General features: G+C 40.9%; 1 protein-coding gene across 6 annotated transcripts in view; it reads right to left on the minus strand.

The window, feature by feature from the left end:
- pcdh19 (protocadherin 19) overlaps window positions 1-21,700 on the minus strand; it is a 52,290-nt gene that overhangs the window by 22,936 nt on the left and 7,654 nt on the right. For 4 of the 6 annotated variants that reach the window (XM_063494488.1, XM_063494486.1, XM_063494487.1 and 1 more), the window contains exon 3: window positions 1,596-1,654. In XM_063494488.1, coding sequence (XP_063350558.1) covers window positions 1,596-1,654 — 59 coding nt within the window. Of the gene's footprint in view, window positions 1-1,594; window positions 1,655-21,700 lie in introns of all 6 variants that reach the window. The other 2 variants (XM_063494485.1, XM_063494483.1) reach the window with 1 other exon arrangement.

A 21,700-nucleotide genomic window follows, 5' to 3' on the forward strand; every position in this document is an offset into this window, starting at 1 on the left:
TACACTGGCTCTAAGTCTAAGTTAAGCACCACACCTTTTCAAAGAACAAAACCTCTTTCCAGCTTCTGTTTGCACTTCCATGTAATAAGAAGGGCGTTTAAATCTCCTGAGAGCCTTCTTGGATTAAGTGGACATTTTTCAACTTCATAGATAGCAAACCAGCCACAGGATGTTTCAGCCAGGGACATTTTGGATGGATGCACTGACTTCAAGGACATCGCATTGAACAAACAGGAGGCACTCACTCACTACAATCAAACAAATACTGCAGTAATCAGGAATTCCTGGAAGGAAGATGGATGTAGAAAATGCTGGAAGCATACAAACTGAGCATCTGTCTTGTTCGGGGCTCACAGTCAATAAAGAGGGTGGGGTGTGGGGGCACAATCAACAGCTGCACAGTAACAGCGTGATTTCCCTTCACTTGATTTCCATCCCACTAGAACAAATTCTGCTTTACAAACAACACTAAATAGGGGTGAATATATGAACATGTGTTCATGCACGAGAGAGAGAAACAGAGGGGGAAAAAACATGAATGAGTTTATGTAAAGACAGACAAGGGTGTTAGAGGTTAGAGGGGAGGAAGAACACAGACTGAGGAGAAAATGAAAGTAAACTAATGTGCACAAAAAATGTAAAGGAAGCAAAGGACAGTGCAAGGTAGCTGCATTCCATAGTGCGAGCCTCACATTCTCCAGTGTGGGAGAGAGGACTGCAGTGGAGGTAATGCTGGCTCTCTGATGTTATCACTGTAATTGCACCTGTCCCAGACCAGAGGCTCCCTGGCTCCTGAGGGGATTTCTTTGTAGTATGCTGCAGAGGCCCACACTTGAATGCTCTTTGTTTACATTAATGCAGGGATTCTTTGGGGGAGAAATTGCCATAATGGGTTTTCAAAAGGCTGGGATGGCCTCAAACAAAAGGAAGCCTGGAATGTTCTATAGCTGCAGGTAAGAAGGGAGAACTATAGTTTACAAAGTGAGACTGGTTACAAAAACCTCTTTGGCTTGAGGGAATTATTAAATGAAACCCATCCCAGTCTCCAGTCCTGAATTCCTCAAACCCTATCCAAGATCTTGGTTTAGGTGAGCTGAATAACAATGCACAATGAAAACATGTATCCTTCTTTCCCTGACAAAGGGGAAAAAAGTAGGCAATTATAGTCCATTCATGACTGTTTTCTTTAAAAAAAAATCTTTTAAACATAATATGATGATTAGGTAGTTGTTTCTTTTTTCCGTTTACCTAATAAAATTCAAGTTTATGTGTAATTAATGAAGCAAAGTGCATAAGTGTATCACACTTATCTGCAAATATGAAAATCATTACTTGCAGATTCTGCTGCCCTGTGTAATTTAATAATCCGAAAGTATGACTTTGTGCCTCATTCCAACAAGTGTCTACTAAACGCATTATTTTAGAGTAATACTATTTATCCTAAAATCTTATCCTCCCCTTGCAATTATACAGAATGAAGAACATGCAGGAACACATGAAAACTACTGCAACAGTAGCTGTGCACTCATTAGATAAAACAATTACAGATAACAATGGTAATGAGGTGCTGGTAACAATTCCTAATCAAGACATACCTTTTAATGAGGTGGGCTCTGCTGTTCACATAACTGGAGTCAATGGAATAATTCTCCGTCTGTAAGAGAGTGATGGCGGAGCAGGTGGGGTGGGGGTTGTGGTGGAGGGATGATGGGGGCAACAGAGAGAGGTACTTTTAATAATGGAAGCAACCAAAATAATGTTACCAGTAATTGGCTTTCAGTAGAGATGTTATTTTACACAAAGGCCCTGGTGAGCAGCCTCGGCTTTCAAAGGGCTGAATCCTATTCTCTTTCAAAGCACACACACAGAGAGGCTGACTGGGAGTTGAGAGCTGAGGAGAGTGCTGCAGTGAGCGCAGCCTCTCTTCTCCTGTTCACCCTCCCTGCTCTCGATCCCTTGCTCCCTCCCTCCACTGCCGGTCAGCCCACTGTCTTTAAAATGGAGTCATTAGGGAGGACAGACTATCATGCAGACAGAGGGAGAAGAAAAGTTTCCCTTTTTTCGTCTCTGAACTCTTCACTTTTACCATGTTTGAGAAGACATTAATGTGGATATATTAAATAAATAACTGCGAGAGAAGTAGATGAAATTAAGAATGTACCAGGGGAATCTTAACTTTGCAATTGCAGATGAAAAGGCTTTCAGAATATGCATGCGATAGATCTCTGACCCACATTAGAGAACGCAGTTCAAAGAGATCTTACATTCATTTTTTTCTCCCCAACATTTATTTAGCAAGGATAATGTCTGACGAGAAGAGCACACGGGCAGAGAAACTAGTGTAAACTAAGCAGGTAGACCCTCCCTACATGTGCCAAGCATCTACTTACACTAGGTAAGATGCCAGAAGGCCATAGGATATCAAATCCTCTCAAAGGACACGCTCAGTCCTGCAAAAAGCCGGGACGTGACCCTTTTGACAAGGTTTGATAAGATGCAGGTATTTTCTCCTAAAAGAAAGCGAGGCCCTTCACTTAAAATTCCATTGTGCAGATACTGTATCCTGATAACAGCTGAGTCAATGGCTGGCTTCCGAGGAAAGTCTACAGTGTACCGATATCAAAGCCCTGTTGAAAAAAGTCACCCTGATGGTAAGAAAGGTTAATGCTGGCACCGGAGCGCAGTTGCTTATTATCAAGTGAGCTGCACATTTGACAGAGGCCTGCTGTTGAGGTAGCAGTGGCCCTGCAGCTGTCATACGTGGTGACCAGACAGATTTGGATTAAAACTCAGTGTGCAACTGTGCGAACACTCTCCTTATTAGATGTTAATGGGGTTGAACATTTTGAACTTTTTCAACGTCTGAGTGGAAGTGAAACCACAATGCAGATGAGTCTGTGCAGTGAGGATGAGGGAGCAGAGGAAATGTCAAACATCAGTCCCAGTTTTCTTGGATCTCTTTTTTTTCCAAATAAATAAATATAAATAAATAAATAAGAGCGATGCTGGAAGATCACAGCGTTTACCCCTGGCAAACGGCTCCTGTGACCTATTTGCAGTTTATGAAAAATGTAAGAGACTGTTAATGTTAATTTGTTCAGATTGATGCCATTCTCACCTGGCTTTAATCACAAAATGTGCCATCGTTATTTGTCAGATACACATCTTGTCCCTACAGTGGCTAAAAACTTTTCTATAGCACAAGCCTGTTTATCTTTAAATAGTCTGACATGCACTACGTCTGTCTTAAATAAGCAGAAGAGCTCCTGCTTGCCTTCTCACCTCCTTTATGCCTCATTATTTTTTTTGCAGGAAAAATGCATGATAATAAGCAACAGTGCAACGTGGGCTTCTGATTGGGGTTTGTTAAATTATGATGCAATATATTTATGCACTGAAGGTTAACATCATTCCTTTTCCCTTTTACCATTTACCCCTAATTAAACTTTAACTCATTACAATGGGGAAGATAATTCATTAAAAAAGGAATTTAATTAACATTTTATTATTATCCCATAATTTGAAGCACACAGTGTTTGTTCCTTTGTATTACCCCTGACTCCTTTTGTTCCCGATCAGCTTGAGTCTTTTAAATATCAAAGGTAACGGAAACCTGCAAACCAGATAAATCATTAATTAAAGATTTAAACTTTTATTTCTAAAGTATGCTATTTTTCACAGATGTCTGCGTAGTGGTCTATCAGATTGTCTCTGTGCATTGCTGTAACAATTCCAGTGCAGATACTTGATCTGTTACTGCGTTACATTATTACCTACGCTGCATTTTGATCGCAGTGTACACGCATTAAACTGCTTCATCTGCTATAGTGGCTGTGCATCCAGGAAAACAGAAATGAAAATGCAAGGCGTGAGTAACAAGGAGCAAACTTAATTTAAACGACAAGATAGAAAAATTTCTTGTAAATGTCACCCTGGCTGCAGCCTGTAATTGGTGTGGTTAACATGTTCTATGTGAGCATGCCTTAAAGAGGAGTGTATGCCCCTGCTCTCAAGCTGTCCCTGTACTGAAAATGAACTGTATTTGTGATAATGCAAATTTCAGATAATGATTTTACATCAAGCTCTTTTAAGAGTGTACAACGCAAAGAGATTCCTCATAATATTCTAGTCGATAGTGTTGCATCATCATCTCTTCCACATCAGCTCTTCATCCACTTTACAGCTCCCCATTAACCAAGAATGTGGTTTATTTTCTCCACTTATCAAATTGTTAGTGGAATTAGGCAAACGCCTATCATGTGAAGGCTTATTCTTGTCCACTGATGAGTCAGTCGGTAGTGCCTATTCTGAGGAATAATAGCTTGAACTTCCTGTAAAGAAATGTAATGTCTTCCCCCACATTTCTAACCAACCTCAAATTGGAGGACATGTCAATATATCTTGCTGGGAGGTCAGGTTTCAGGCAAGAGGATGAGGACTGCTTAACTACAGCGAGGATGCCACAAATGGCTACTTAATCAGGTTGGACAATGTGTTGTTGTGATTTGAGCGGCCCCAGTTTGGCGGCCAGAGCCACTCTATCCCCATAATTATTGTTCCGTTTCATCTGGAGGGCTGGAGGCAGGAATGTAGTCCCTGGTGTCGCCGGGTGACTGATAGGTAGTGTCAGCATGAGTGGGGAGCGGAGTGAAAAGAGAGTGGAGAGGAGCGCGAGACGGTGAAGATGGGAGGAAATGGGTGAGACTTGACCTCTGGGAGACTTGCTGTCCAGTTGCTGCAGCCCAATAGCTTTCCCCTTTTCACCCCTTGCTTCTTTCTCTCCAGCAAAACCCGAAGCACAGGGACGGTGGACTTGCTTCTCTGCAGCTGAGAGGAAAAGCAATCTCCTCGCCTAGTTGCTGCCGTAAGATTTGATTTGCCTTCCTCCCAGCGTGACAATTGGTTCTGCAGTCTGGATGCAAGTGTATTCATTGTGTGGGGGCATGGGAAGCACCAGAGAGAAGAGGAGGGGTGGGGGAGTGAAGACACCAGTTGTTACACCAGTAAACACCCGACAAGTTCAGCAGATGTCACACAGATAGGAGAGAAAAAGAGAGAAAAAAAATGTCACACAGCTGCCCTACTGTATGTATTATTGAGGCTGATATGGCACAGAGTAACATTTAAACAAGGAAAAAACATCATGCACTAATGACATGCTATTTAAAAAAGATGCTGCTAACAGCTATTTGCTTTATACTTAAGAACTAAATTGGTTTTCCATTACAATCTAAAGAAAACAAGTGGAATGAAACATGATATATATATCATATATATACATATCATATATATATATGTGTGTGTGTTAAAAATTAAAAATGCAAAAGATTAAGTTTCACTTTAATACCAGAGCAATCAACCTTTTTCTGAAATATAGCAAGAATGACACATGTCCTTGAAGACATTTGGGTGACGGGGGCTTTAAAAAGGCTAAAAGTAAGACAAAATGGTTACAGATATGAGTGATTCACATCTGTCATGGATGCAACTCTAAAATGTCATCAATTTAGCTGACAAAAAACATCCAGCCGTACTCCATGTGGACACAAAATGCTCTTACTGCCACACTGAAATGCATAGTTTAAAGATAAAGAAAAACAGACCAGAGAGAATCTATTACAACTGTCAGATTAAATTTTGCATTTGAGCAGACCTCCACTTTGTGTTTGAGCAGTCTGTGGTTGTGCCTCAGTCTTTGTTTATCAAGGACTCCCTTTGGCCTCACAAGGAAATGTTAAACATAATGTTCCTTGTTATTGATATCCCATTGCTAAAGCAAGGGATGAGAGGGAAGCAATCCGGGCAGGTTAAAGGAAAAACCAGCTGCAATTAGGGAATAAAGAATGGGTTCATTATCCCTCTAGGTTTGGTTGTGGTTCAACTAAAAGAGTTGAAAAAAGTAAGAAAGCGAGGGAATTAAAGAAAAGAATAAAAGTTTATGAAAGTGACTGTTAACACATATATAAATTTAGTTTTTTAAGTTTATTTATAAAACCCAATATATTTAATATTGACACTGACAGTTTCATATTCCTTTTTTATTTCTTAATACTCTTTTCTAAATGTACACTGCGAATATGAGCTTTGATCCTCTTGCACATACACACCCTCTATCTGCACTTCCCTACAAAAGCACTGCTCCAGCAATCCCTGACTTGCAGGTCTGTGCTGGCGCCCGCTGTCCTCGTCTTTAGGTCTGCACCCAGGAACGTCTCTAAGCAGCTCAGACTCAGTCTGCTTCTTATATTGTTTACCGTGTAAGAAAAAAAGGAAAGTTTTTTGGCTCCTGAGATGCAATAACCCTCACTAGCTTCCAAACCTTTGCCCTCTAACCCAGTGACCACCATCACCACTTTCTTCCTGATTATAAAATTTCCCATAGACCCTCTGCCATCTGCTAGATTATAGATTTCCCTCTTCCTTTAGAGAGGCCCCGGCCCCTGAGGGAGGATCAGCGGTAAAAAGGGTGAAAGAGTGCCTGAGGCACAGCCGTGGTCCTGGATGAGATTACATTTTCTATTTCTGCCTGCTTAAAGGGGTCTGCTATAATACAGAGAGTTGTTACTATTTAATATTAACTGACTCTCCTGTAAACTCAAATTATACACAATCAATTGTGATAGAGGGGAGCACGTGTGACAAATAACCTGCCACATTGTCTGCATCATTTCACTTCATCAGCCATCAATTCACCCCAAACCCAGAAGCCCATTTGAAAATCAATCATGTCATGAAACTGAGTGATTCTGTGGAGAAAGGTTTTTAAGACTTCCTCGCCCAGCTGTAGTTTGTGCATGTCTACACTCTCTGTAACTGGAAAAAAAAGGGTGAAATAAATGCTGTTACGAGGTCACTTGTGTCCATCAACACATTTGTTAAGTGTTCATTATTGTCACAGCAAACTAAATAACAGCTTTTCTGAAAAACAATGACACAGATACGTAACTACAACAGCCCTTCCTGCCTGTGTTTCCTCGTCTTCCCGTGTGAAATTGAGCAAATATTTGCCCATTCAAAACAACACAATCCCCGTCACCCCGTTCGCATAAAGGACGGGGAAAACGGCCAAAGTCCAGTTCTATTGCTTCCTCCACCTGTGTATATAACATCTAAAGAAAACTGCAGACCGCGTGGCTGTTTTCTGTTCTGAAACAGAGACAAAAGCCCAGACCAGTCTCCATGTCACTCAGGACTACAGGCTCCACAGAAGTCCAGTTAGTAGAGATGTGATTAATTATACATACATTGATAGAAACAGCATTCATTATTCATGAGCTGCTCAACGTCAAAGATATTTCCCTCCCTTTCAGCATGATGAAAAGATTTTAAATAATAGCCCCCATTTGCAGATGTCTGCATTCCAGCGGAGTCGGCTGACGCTAAAGAGGCTTAAGTCAGAGCTGTTGTCTTACAGGGAATCACTGCTTGGGCCCAACATGTTTCAAACTGTTGGTGGCTGTTTGGTTTCCTGGGGGGGTGTTTTTGTTTTGCTTTTGTCTGCTGCTTTTAAGGCTTTCCGATGGAATTATAGCTTCCAATTAGAGCGAATAGGTGTCTGCTGCCACACCAGCCACATAAAAGTGGATAAGGTTTCATTCAACACCTGTTCAGCGTTCAGGGCTGTTCAAGCTACGTGCAGGTCACAAAGAAAACCTGTGCTTCTCCATGACATTAGGATCCATGGTTTTACATAGTAAATAGGGGGGAGGGAAGAAAAAGCCTCGACTATCAATGCTGTTTCCTCAAAGAAATCGGCTTACTTTTCTTAAAGCCTGTGGAGCCCAATCAAACTCAAATGGCAGGAACTTCCCCTTTAGGCAAGTCTTGAGGGATTTTCTTTAATTTGGATGTCAGACTGAAAAGTTTTCTCACTCCTCTCATCCCAAAATCCGTTAATGTGTGTATGGCGCCGCATGAGAAAGGTAGGTGGTGATTTTTTGAATAGACTCCGCGAACATCAATGAGAACATCTAATCCAGGTAGACTTTATGGTTTCCGGCCCTCTAGGAATAAGCATTACAAACACATGTTTTAAGCAGTCATTTAGTTTCTCTGAGAGAATTACTAGATAGCAATTTCGCTGCTCAGTTGTGGCCTACATTAGCCAGTGTTGAGTTAGTTTGGGGGGAGGGGGGGGCTGAATTAGAGCACAAGATATCCCCAAAGGTTCTCCCCACCTCCCCTGGGCTGGGCCTTAAAAATAAACATTCAGAAACACTGCAGATTATGTAAACACATTCTGCTTAAATGCTTACGTGAGAGCAGTGACTGAATAAACAGCATAACTTTCAGTCACTTTCAAAATCAGTAAACTTGGAATTAATTTTTGAATAACTTGATGCACATGACGACAGAATTCTATCAATGCGCGTGGCGAGCGGATCAACTTGAACTCTTGTGCATTGCTTAAGTACAATCTCACTTAGCGGCATAAAGGTGGCTGCCAGTCACATCGGTGCTGCTGTAGTCTCTCTTGTTCGTGTTCTCTCTCTCTCTTTTTTTTGTCTTGCTCCCTGTGACAAGGCATCTTTCCAGACATTTTAGTTGGATGGAGATTTGCAGCAGCTCATTACAGACTGGGAGGCTCTGTGAGCGGATGCAGTCACTCGGAGATGGATTGAGTGGGTCTGTTTATTGACATGCCTTAATCTGACACTGGGTAAAGGGAATGAGTCACCGCCTCCAGACACACTACCACATCACAGCCACTCCAGCAAATAGGGAGGCAGCACCTAGGATACAAGTGGAACTTCATCAGCGCTCATTAATCCAACAACCCCAGGCCACTCGCTCAAACAAACCATGTTTACACTGCATGCTGGCTGGATGGAGGGGTGATGGAGCTTTTCAAAGGGCATGTGTGCAGGTGCTGAGAACTGCACACACAAATGCGCATACTGTTGCTACACGTACACATATGCACAAACACAAACACACGTACAAACAGGTACTCTAGCCTCAAGCTCATGAAAAACGTTCCCGCCCTCATAACCCACAAGCCCCTAAACACAATATCTGTGTAGACCAGCTGCTAAAACTCACTTGATGCACTTTGTCTCGCACATCAGAGCTGGTGCTCAGATCAGGGGTTACTGATTGGGCTTGATGCCAAAGTATGTAGAGCAAAAAGGGGCTTTTATTTAACGGATCTTTTAGCTTTTGTCAGAGATGGGCCACTCCTATCAGTGATTTGGCCATGGAGGCCTAGTTAGCATTTTGATCCTATTTGCTGGTGCTCCAGTGTGACTCACATCTGGTGATAATATTTGGGATGAATCCTTCTAGACAGCTATCGGTGCTGGGATTGACAGCAGAGTATTAGCCGCTTGCACATCTCCGCTGCATCTGTAAATCCAGCTTGTTAACAGGACTGTGACAGACTGCCATCAGGACGGAGACGGAACAAAAACAACAACTAATGCTTTGTGACGACACCAGTGCTTGTTTTCCATTTCACCACTAATGTTCAGTACAATGTCTAAATGTGAATTCTTTGTATTTTATATTTGAATATAAATTTATGAAAAAAGTTTAAAAAGGAGTAAACAAGGATCGTGTGTGAAACGCATAAGCCAGTCACGAAAATAAACCTTTTTTTGAAGAAACACACAGGCACACAGGGAAAGCAGGCAAAGGGGAATAAATACTATGTGAGTCAGAAAGAGAATTGCACGACACGGATTTACATTAAAACACTTTGTTTTTCATGCAGAAACACACACACACGCACACAGAGTCGCAGTGGGGCAGAAAGTCTGAGCGGGGCCTGATGTCTGCTCCACCGGGGACTGGGAGCGCAGCAGCTTGAGAGCAGGGCCAGTGGATAGGGGTCCAGATGTAGCAGCCTTGACCCACTCATTTGTAAGGGAGGGCTAGAGTTAGGATGGGGGGTATTTCAGCTGCTGAAACACACAGGGATTAGCCACAGTGACTTCATTTAATTTAATTTGTATTAGGGCCGTCTTTGGGGGCAAACATCGTTTTTAACTGCGAGGGGACATACGGGGTCATGGAAAACAGCAACAGACGGTGGATCTCTGCCTCCTACCCCCGCAGTGCATCAACAGGGGAACGGGAGGCACTGTATTCTCAGACGTACAGACACATACACACCCACATACACACGATTACACACGCATGCACAAATAAATACACCTGAGCAAATGACTTGTTTCCCTCAAATTATGACTATATTATCAAGTCAAATCTCTCAAATTGACATGCATCTTAAACCTTGCATCAACCTTTCCATAGCTCGATTTCTTGAAATGAAGGCCTTTAATCCTTTTGTTCTGCCACCATGAACAACATGTAGTAATTTTCGTTGCTTATCAAAGCTCCGCTCTGTGCAATTCTGTGCCTGTGTTTGTGTGTGTTGCAAACACTAAGCTGTTATCTACCAAGAACATATCTTAGGGGTGGATGTTTATCTGTGCTGATGCAGATTGGAGGAGTTCTCTTTGTCTCAGTGCAGTGGTACATAATATTATTTGTCTTTTGTTTTTTCATCGTTTATTTCTCCTAGGCTGATATAGTTTGATGTCCTATAGTGGAGAAATCCTTTTAGTTACCCCCGGGCATCTAATGTGCTTTTACTTGTAATCTGGGAAAGGCTGAGGGGAAAAATCTGTACACAATCAAATAATTTAACTCCCTTTTGTATTCAGTGCAACATGACTTACAATGCTAAGTAGAAGAGGAAAACAAATCCAGTAAGTGAGTGAGTACCCAACATTCCTCCTTACAATTTACACTAGCTCTGTGGAAAAATATGGCACCGATCAGCTATCAAGTCTGCTGTAGCCAAAGCCTGCGGTCATACAAAAGCTTCCTCTCAGTCTTGCGCAGGTGATGTAGTCAGAGAAAAAGCTAATGTACCATGCACTGGGAGAAGAAGTTTTATTACAAACACAGTCAAAAAAAAAGAAAGAAAGAAAGAAAGTATTGCCTTGTCTGTGTGAGACAGAAAGGACTGTACTGCTGAAGCCTGTTCAAGACTATCAGGCACTCGTTTTTCCTCTCTCCCCCAGCCCCTATCAAAAGATGTTACTGTGTAAAATGTCAAAGAAAAAAGAAGCAAGAGAAGTAATCTCCTTCTCCTTTTTGATCGCAAGTGGAATAATTGGAACCCTCTTAGGCTCATTACAAGAGTTGCCCGCCAGCCAAAAGACGGCTCCAACTGCCCCTCTTCATTCATGTTAGAGCTTTGAAAAATATTGCTTCCTCTAGTAACAACTCTTTATGAGATGCAATGACTAGAGGTCCTGGTACCTACATTAACGAATAATCCCACAATGCCTTTGAAAATATATCTTTCAACTTCTACTGTCAAACATCAATTCTGAGCAATGGGAGGGAAACAGCAACAATCTGGCTCTGTAATAATGTCATTATGCATATTGCACAGCACTTCTCACCATTACCCTTTTCCGTTTTTTTTTTTTTTTTTTTTGGCAGTGCTGTTCTTCTCAATTACATAAGTTATTCCATATGTATCCCTATAACTGATAGGCTGGTCTTCATTGTTATTACAACTATGCTTGTAATTATCGTGACTCTAATTACTATTACTGTATTACCCAAATTAACCTTATTCTGGGTTTAGATCACCCGCGCTGATGCTAGCCAAGACATGCCTATGAAGAATGGCACCAATGTCCCTTCAGATAAATCCAGTATAATTAGCTGTGTGCCTTACAGGGCCTGTGTGATGGTAATAATTAGAGCTACTGTAGCAAAGGTCATGCAAAACAATTTAGAGAGGATGCTGGCTGCATGTGTAATGGGAGGAGGAAGGCAGAGCTCAGATGAACATGGCGACTCCTCCTATTCTGTCTTTCAGAGATCGAAAACGTATAGCTGTTACTTTACCTCTGCATTGGCTCCGTTTTTAACCAATGCTCTCAAAATAATAAAAATTGAAACCCCATTTTAATGGCAAGTAGACTTCCAGCTAACACAGTTTAAATGGATCCATGATTAGATTCGAGGAAAGTGCTACAGGGTGTATCTGTTAACTGGTATCAGCGGAAATCGATTCGCTGCCTTAGAGGTGTGATAGCCGCCCCATCGCACTGTTGTTGCATCTGTTCATTAGCTTGAGTTTAATGTGTTTATGCTTACCCTTAGTTATCACTATTAATTGTGGAAGAGAGGGAGACGGCGAGAGATGTTCTGATCTACCCAAGTGCACAGGTTAATGAGCTGAGTCAAAAATGTTGACACAGAGGTAAACAAGTACTCACACCGAGGTTCTTCTATTTCTATGCTCCCCCCATGTGGCTTGGCTCTCTCTGCAATTCCCAGATTGCTCCTAAGCTGAGAGCTCAGGGTTCTCAGTCTTGATCCATCAGGAATTCACTCTGCTCCCTCACCTCGCCACCATCACACCCCGATGAGATAAGTAACAGCCTCGCACTCAAAAATAGCATCTCAAACAACACATATGCTTATGTGTGCTAGATTGGTCTCCATCCCCTGCTGCAAAACACACACCTCCTCGTACTCCCACAAGTCTCAACAACACTTCTTTAGCAAAGAGGGATGCAAACAGCCCTAAAGTGGTAGTATAAGACTTTTGCTGCAGCTACTGTCTATCACCTGAACTATCACTGTTTTGCATGTTGAAGTTGATTTATTACAGCAAAGTGCCTCACATTACTGTCGACAAAACTGGGATGTTTTTAAATTTTGGCATGCTTTACCTAGCTTTTTAAGAGCTCGTGATTTGCATTAATTTGCACACAGCACTTAGCTAATAGTTCAGAATTTTGAAAATTACCCTAATTTGCTTTCTAGATAAATTAGATGATTTGAAAACTACACTCGTTCGATAAGTATGAAGCTCAAGTAGAAGACAGGTAGCTAAGCTTGCCATTAAGACTGCAAACAATGGGCTCTGTCCAAAGGGAACCCAGACACACTTCGAAAACATACAAATCAACATCTTAGTGTTTGCTTCTACAGGAAGTTGTGAGCTCATATTTTTCCTTCACACATTGCCTTACTTCCTAGCTTGCCTCTATGTATGACAATCAGATATATAGTGATATCAAAACAAATAATTAAATTAATAATAAATGTAGAAAAAAAAACAAATCCATCAATAAATATTATTACAGGAGCAAATATTAAACACTATACACCAAGTGGGAGAATTAAAGCTTTGTGCAATCAAGTACCATTTTAAATTAATAGTGAAACTACAGGAAAACTCACACAATCCTTTTATTTGTCACCTCGATCATTTTATCCTGATATACGCTCGGATGATTTCTGAGACTCCGGCAGTCTTGAATCCACATTTTTCAGCAACAGCGACTGAAGCCATTGTGTCATATAGTTAATAAATGTGTGTGTAAAAGTACTTCACTGCAATACAAACTGCACTCAACTGTTGTTGGATGTCTAATTAATTATTATTATTATTTTTAGTTTTTAATTTTTTTTTTTTAATTAGAGTCAACACACTAATGGAATTCATGCAGTGGAAGAAGAGGCATACACCAGGATCCATATGTCTTTGTGACAGCAGGGATTTAAAAACTGTAAATTGTGATTATCATTGATCTCATTCGTCGGATGCCTAATCTCTATGACTCACATCCACACTGGCCCCACTGTGACGATGAACTGTCCACCCCCACATCTGAAGTCCAAAAAAAAAAGTGTTGAGGAAAGCAGCGATAAGCGGGGCCTTATCCTTTTAAAGACACTCCCGTAATCCATCAGCGGTGGGAGGAGGGGGGGGAGGCTTCAGCTTTAAGGGACTTAGTCTGGATTATAGCTAGTCCTCCAAATTAAACCAAAAGTCAGCTTTCTGCAGTTGCTCATGCAAGCTGGCAACTGGCTTGTTACCAGCTCTACAAACATGGCAAATGATGAAGGTCTATAATTAGAACATTTTCTCACTTAGCCACCAGATAAACTAACAAAAGTAGCACAGCAACAAAGCCTGACCCATTCCCCACTAAAGTGACTGTTCTACCTTTCTGTCTCTGACCTCCTGTGATTTGACTCGGAATGTCTTCCATTCTATGTACCTGACTCTGGTTGCCAGCCAGCTTAACTACAGACAAGCTTCTCAACCAGGGCAGGGCTGTTACGTCCCCATTGATGCCGCTTCCCACAGCAAAACAAGGCCAAATCTGGGGCTTAGAGGCTAAAATAATCATTACTGGGTTGCAAACAAATGAAAAGTCAGAACACTACTCCCATGTCTGCCTCCCTCTGACATTCTTTTGGATTGTTTTTTTCTCAGATATACAAATTTATGCTGCAGTAATTTATATGAATATTTTAACATGTTGGGAAATATGCTCATATGTTTTTTTACTGGGACTCAAGATCATTGATACCATTCTCATATTAGTGCTTCCCAGATGAAGTTAAGGCAAGCAACTGATATGCTACCTGGAAACAGGGAGCCTAGTTCTATGCAAATGTAATAAAATGTGTATGCCACCAATGACAAACCTCAGAAAGCAATATGTTATATCTTGTTAGGTCCATTTACTGAAGAAAAAAATGCAAGCAGTGGTAAAATCACAGTCGTAATCTGCCTTTGGCTAAATCTTAACATGGAGCAAATATATATTAGAGTAGTTTTTCTTTATATTCAAAGATCCAACAGTCAATTTTGTCAAAAGATTTTGCAAACTGATTCTTTTAAGGAGACTATTTCACCAAACTGGGAGGACAAATGTTTCTCTCTGTTTACAGAGGGAACATGTTGTGTTCATCTCTGTGCATGCACGTACATGCACTGTGTTGATACATCAGAGTCTGCTTTGATGTAATAGTCCCCAGACTTGATAAGAGCACCTGAATTTACCTCCACGGTGACCTTCCTGCTTTATTCCCCCAAGGAGGAGTCAGTCTGTCATTAAAGCACAGAAATTATAAACAATCTTTAATTTAACAAGTGCAGACATGCTGGCTTCTCCATTCACTAGCTTCCCATTAAACTGAACTAGGAACAGCTAATCTTGAACTAAGGAGGTTACTGGGGAACGTACTGCTCTCGGAGCAGTCTGACAGAGGCCAAGTGCTTTTCATTCATCTACTTGGCTGCCTGTGCTGTGGTATGTCAAATCATGGACGTGAGGGGAAAGTCAAAACTGTTGTCCTATTGTGCTCCACGGCCAGACGACTGAACCCTGAACATTGTTTTATAATGCCAAAAGAGAGACCCAAGATGGGGGTAAAGTTGTTACCAATTCCCATGGAAGACAATAATAAATATCAGTGGTATTGTTTTCATCTTCCACACTCAGCCCAGAGTAGATATCTAATTTATTCCCTAGCACTTTTGCCTTTATAACTTGACCTAATCTCACTCAAGCAAAGAAATGGATTCCCACCTTCTCTAGAAAATGGATATGGGTGTAAATAATATGCCTGGACACTTTCTGAAAAGCCTTAATCCCAAGAAAACAAACCTGATTGAAGCAGGCCCACCTGATTTGCGTTCAGGAAAACTAGATAATCAAAATGCAAAACAGCCTTTGATAGAAAAATTAGCCAAGTTCTAACATCAAATCCCCTACAAACAACATCAGCAATTTCGCCTCCTGAACTTTTATTTGTATTCAGTGTTTGGGTTTTTAATGTAATCACAGTGCATTCGGGGCTCCATCAATGAGCTATTCTGATTTGCGTCAGGCTGAATCAGACTAACTGCTTAGAGGTCTGCAGACATCATGAATGAGAAAAGGACCCACACACTGAACGCATTAGGGGTCCTACCATCGCCTTAGACAGAGGTACAATGGGTAAGGGAGGCGAGATAAAGGAAGGGGATAACAGGGGTGAATGAATTGCTGACGTTGATCAGGCAGAGAAGAAGGGCAGAGTGGGAGAAAAGAAAAGAGGAGGCCCAAGACACTGGCCACACAGGGCATGAGGGAATGGGGGGCTTTGAGAGGCCTACACTCGGTCATAGCCCATTAGCCCGGTTGGGTGAAAATGCTACAGCTCATTACATGCTCTGCCTCTGTTGTGTGGATGAACAATGCACAATTACGCTACCCTGCTGCTTCTCAAGCCATACTGCTGCATGCCTCTGAGGCGGCTGATATTGCTGCTATAGTGGCTCGCTTGCCAACAGCCCCCGTGCTCATCAAACATCCCATACATGGACTCCCTAATGCAAATTCAGGTTTATGTGTAGAAACAAAAGTGCTGTTTGAATGTGCTAAAATAAAAAGGGGAGAAGCAGGAAGGTCTACTCACCATCGGTGTGCACAAAACAATGGCACAATGCAGCATTTGTGTGAGTAATATAATGACTAATGTCTAATCCACCTTCCTTAAATTGTATTAAATGCCAGACATGCGACAAATGGATAATTCTTTTCTTTTCTGCTGAATTAAGTTTCACTAAGTGTAAGAATTATCGCAAATCCAGGTGCAGTCTGAAAATATAGATCCATGTGTAAGAAAACTAGTCCCTGAAACTGCTGTGACAATATCTGCAATGCAGTGAATAAGTAAGCCCAGAATTCATCTATCCACCAGCAAATTGGTTCACTTCAAGTCTTGCTCCTTTCCACTCTACAATTATGCATGCAGAAGTTGACATTTAATCTGATGGGGGAAATGCTAACTAACATCCTCCTGCTCCCTCTTTGTTTTAGGCAAAAAACAGGACACTTGGAAAGGTCATTCTTCCCTGGTGTCAGAGCTGGCTGCTTGGAAAAGTTTCTGTTCACAGTGACTATTGTTATGTTTCACAGAATCCCTCCCCCATTTCCCTGTCATTCAAAAGGCACAACATCAGCACTCAAGAGAAAGCCCTGGGAACTCCTTTAACAATGTGGTAACAAGTCTGACAACCCACAGTTCAACTAAAACAGGACAAGGGGAAAATTAGAAGCCCGATATCTATGAATTTTAATTAATACCTTTTCTCTGTGCATTTGGATAAAATTAGTTTTTGGCACACGTAACTTTCATTACAGGAGAATTGTAATTACTTTTTTCTCACTTCGTTTACTTTCCCAAAAACATTGTGGTTTTGTTGTTCAATAACACATCTGGAAAGAAAACAATTATTTTTCCAAATATGGATGGCAAGTCCTTTGCTATTCTTATCTGCAAGAGGGAACAAATATATTGAAGCAGAGTCTATGTTTTCTTCCAGTGCATGCCAGTAGACATTGTAAATATACTTCTGTTTTAATATTCTTAAGCCACAGGGATGGCAATGGGCACATTCCTCTTGACACACACTGAATGCAACAAAGAAAATAATATTGTGAGCAAATAGATTTCACTTCTGGCCATAACAAGTCTTAAGGTTTGTATTTTTTTTAAATATGTAAGCTGACCTTTCCTATCCTATATTAATGTAAATACAGACATTTCCACCAAAGGCAGCAAAATCTGAATTAACGAGAGATAGGTTTTTTTTAATAATATTTTTTTATTATTCTTGTCCTCCCGAAGCTGTGTGAAAAGTTACCTCAGACTTGTATTACTTGATTTCCATGTTTATTTCTGAAAAACCTCACCCCCGCTTTGTTTCACACTCGAGAACAGCCAGACTTGGCACATAAACTTTGCTAAAAAAATTTTTTAAAAAGTGTGACCTGCTGGAATGACCACTTTAAACGTCTCAGTAAATCACTGGTGATGGTACATTTGCACACCTCTATTGTCCTCCTCGTGTTGCAGGATTTCCACTTGAGAAAACAAAATGTGGCATATTTGTGTCAGAGAGCTTAATTTGAAAAATACAAAAAAAACCAACAACACCAGAGGAAACTCATTTAAATGGGTAATTACGTCCACGAAGCATTGCTTGCAGGACTTAACAAGGTGCGTAATGAGGGTCCCCTTCCCCAGCGATAAACATCATCGCCATGTCCATTTTCTTCACTTTACTTTGCCATTTCTCATTTAGGGGTGGACCCATCAATGTACGAACCCAGTGCTGTCATACCTCTTTGAGCTGACTGAAATTGGCATATGACTAAAACCATTACCTAACTATTTTTGTTTCACAAAAACCCCTTTGGTTAAAGGATTTAGGGAAAAAAGCAAAATTAAAGTGTATCTTCCTCAAATTAAGTAAAATTATCTCAAAAGATTGAGGAATAATTACGTAGATATGATTTTACTTTTCTAGCTCAGAGTAACTGTGTGCGTACAATCTTCTGACACGTACTTGTGCCTCTTACAGTACGCAGTTATTTGACTCGAGATTTTTAACTACTGAACGAACTTGACGCACCTTAAAGGACTGATTTTAAAAGACCGTCGAAATTTAAAGGAAAGATATCGAGTGGTGCAAAACTCAAAACACCATCGTTCGTCGGTGCCACGGAGCACATTCACAAGTCCACAAAACTAATCATAATATTTGTGTTTTCAAGGGGGAAGAGCATCTTGTACATGCAATAAAGAAGTGACATGAGTGCTATCTGTATCGCGGTTAATACGATTTGGGCAATAAAATCTCTTTCTCATCCTAATGCAGTATTTTAGACAGAAAAATAACATGTTTCAGGCTGCAGTAGTACAGGTTGAAGAAAATCATTGACATTCTATAAATAGATATCACCCCCCTTTTCCCTCCCACTCTGTCTCGACTTGATTTTTCAGGCCTTGCCATTTTTCTACAGTATAACTCCCTCTGTACAATCTTTACAAGTCACATGTGGTTAAGGATACATGCAGTGACATGTGTACATCAGATGCTGTCACTTGTGTGTTTTGACTCTTAAACTCTTTTGGCTGGATGCTCTGAACCTGACGATAGGGCGGCAACCCGGCGGGGCTGGATGCTTCTGACTGGCTGCCTGGGGTTGTTATGTCATTTCATTGTAGATTCGCGACATCGAGAATGACACGCAGTGATGGGGTGTTGCGGGTTAGGGTCAAGGCTATAAAAACCTAACCAAGCGTAAAACTAGCACTAGTTGTACATGAACTGAAAACCATCTTGCTGAGTAATGCTGCTCTGTCAGCTACAGTTTGACCAGTTTGGTGAATTAATTACAATCAGATATAAGAGGCCACTAAGCACATCACATCACACTTTTAATTTTCTTTGACAGATGCTGCTTTATTTCACTTTATAAACACTGACACTTGAAAAGCACAAGATTTCTGAAGTCTCTACCTTACAAATAACCTCTCTAAATAATTAACAGGTTCAACTGCCACTCAATCAGTGAGCTTCTGAGGCTTTTGTAGATGAAACGATTCTTTTTCAAACAGTCTGAAAATAGGAGACGTTAAAGAATGTAACATACCCCACCCAAGTCTTCCAACGCATCAAAAAATAAATAAATAAACGAAATAAAATGCAAGATCAAGGGGTTATGTATCCCTCCCCCTTATTGCACGACATCTGTATAACTGTCATTTTCTCTTTCCTAACATGATTAGTCTTTGACAAACTATTCAGAGTTGCAGAGGTATATCTGTGACCAGAACTAGACATCAGTAAATTTGTGACACTAGAACTGTCCTGTGAGATCAAACACTAAACATGACACAAAAATAAAAACATTTTAGCAACATTTCCACCTTAAGCCACGCGCCGGCACTACACGACACTAAAAGTGTACTTTAAATGCAAAATTCACAGCATTGTTTGATTATTGAAAATGTTGAAATATGCTTCTCACTCCTCCTTCTCTGAGATTTCTGAGTCAGTCATAATGATGTAAATGATAATGTCACAGCCCATATTTCAAATAAATGTGACACTCCATAAGAAATATTGTGTGTGCCTGTGTATTCATGAGTACATGTGTGGGGGGAGATTGGCAGTTTCAACAGATGTGTAGTATGCACTGACAGCATGACATCTATTTTGCATGCTCAATATGACACGTCTGAATGCTCCCATGCATATTGTCCTGATGTGAAGTGATAGCAAGGGATGTGCATCCTCGCTGGAACCACTCCCTGTTGTCTTTCCTACATCAATATCAAAATGTCTTCCTTACTAACGGGAAAAACAGCAAGACAGACACGCAGATCTCTTTCCAGTTCTCTTTCTTTTTTTTTTCTTATTTAGCATACTTTGATTGACTGCGAGTGCAAACACAAAAGGTACTTTTTTTTCTTGTTATATAACTAAAACTTGGACAGTGTATTTGAAGGGGTGTGGTGGGCATATGGATTGCTGGGTTGCTGGATGACTGCTTCAGTTATCAATCAATTTATCCTGTAAAACATACTTTTGACCAAATCACTTTTTTTTTTCAATTTTACACATCACCTTGTTCTGATAAACCCTCCCTACAAAAAAAAATCTCTTACCTGAATAAGGCTAATCGATGAAGTAAGATAACTCATTTTCCTGCTATACTCATTATCTGGAATCACAGGTGTGAGAAGCCTTAGTACACATTACAAATTCAAAAACACATTCTAGCCAAAGGCTATTTCTTTACTGTATAATTGTCTCCCCCACCAAGTGATTCACTATAATTAAGCCATGGAAGACAGCTCTATTCTCCTGTGAGCGTTCATATTAGTGCTACTACAGGCAGGTCTAACAAACATCTCACAGCTGATGCTTTTCAAAACAATGGACAGTAATGTTTAGGGATGTATATGGATGATATACTGGTCCACATTCTCACGAGGGAGAATACAATATACACAATGCAACTACAGGTATGAGGCCTTTGGGGAGACCTGTCACTGTTATCTTGGCAAAGCCTGCTGTAGGTGTATGTGTGTGTGTGTGTGTGTGTGTGTGCCAGCATGCTTTGTCTAACGCAGGAAAAGCTCGACTCCAGCTGCTCTGACATAAGCAGGATGCTCGCTGCCCCACATAAACTAACAATAGAGGAGAACTTTCTATTGATCAAAAGCATAAATTACAAATAGATACAAGCCCATATCCTGTTTCCCTCCATTAACAAACCAAATCTGACAAGGTTCTGATGGCTGATAATTTTAAACTACACGTTTGGAAAATAAACAAATGCAGCGACATCACTGTGCCGTGGTGTAAAAACAAAAGGCTTTTCTGCCAAGGATAAATGAATCATGGATAATTACGAGGTTGCCCTCAGGATGAAAACAATTTTTGGGGACAAAGCAGCCTTAGTAATCACAACAGTGCAGCCACTCGTGTGTCCTAGCCAGTCAATGGGATATGAGTTGAGGACTTGTGGAGTCAAGTGGTTTCAAGCCCAAGCTTTCTCATTGTAACAAAGCAATTAACAGTCATTCCACTGCTGTTTGTTTGTGCTATAAATGGCATTGTAATTATACCAAAACATTTTTTTAAATTTAAGAGTAACATTTGTACATCCTGTATAGCCTCTGTCTCTTGAAGCTGTCACAATGGGGAGCCAAGAAAACAGTGACAACTGTCATTGTGCTGGGTTATCTGTTGGGGGACAAGGAATGCTCTTGATACTGTTTTCTTTACTTACTGAATCTCACACACACACTCTCTTTTCTCGGTCCAGAAAATGTGCAAATGTCGGGTCAAAGAGATGTTTGTCAACATCTAGTGGAAGAAGGAGAGAGAGGGAAGCTGCATGCTAAACAGCCCCAGCCTCTATTAGGCCAACCAACTGCCTCCAAGAAAATGAGAAAACGTGGTCGAGGCTCAGACACCTGGCACTAAGACTCAATATTCACCCTGGCTCACTCCTTATCTCTTTATCTGGCCTCACACAGCTCTATCAAGACAACTCTAAGCTTTGCATATGGAATCATCAAA

This window comes from Pelmatolapia mariae, linkage group LG2, assembly GCF_036321145.2.
Source record: "Pelmatolapia mariae isolate MD_Pm_ZW linkage group LG2, Pm_UMD_F_2, whole genome shotgun sequence".
In the NCBI taxonomy this organism is placed as follows: Eukaryota; Metazoa; Chordata; class Actinopteri; order Cichliformes; family Cichlidae; genus Pelmatolapia; species Pelmatolapia mariae.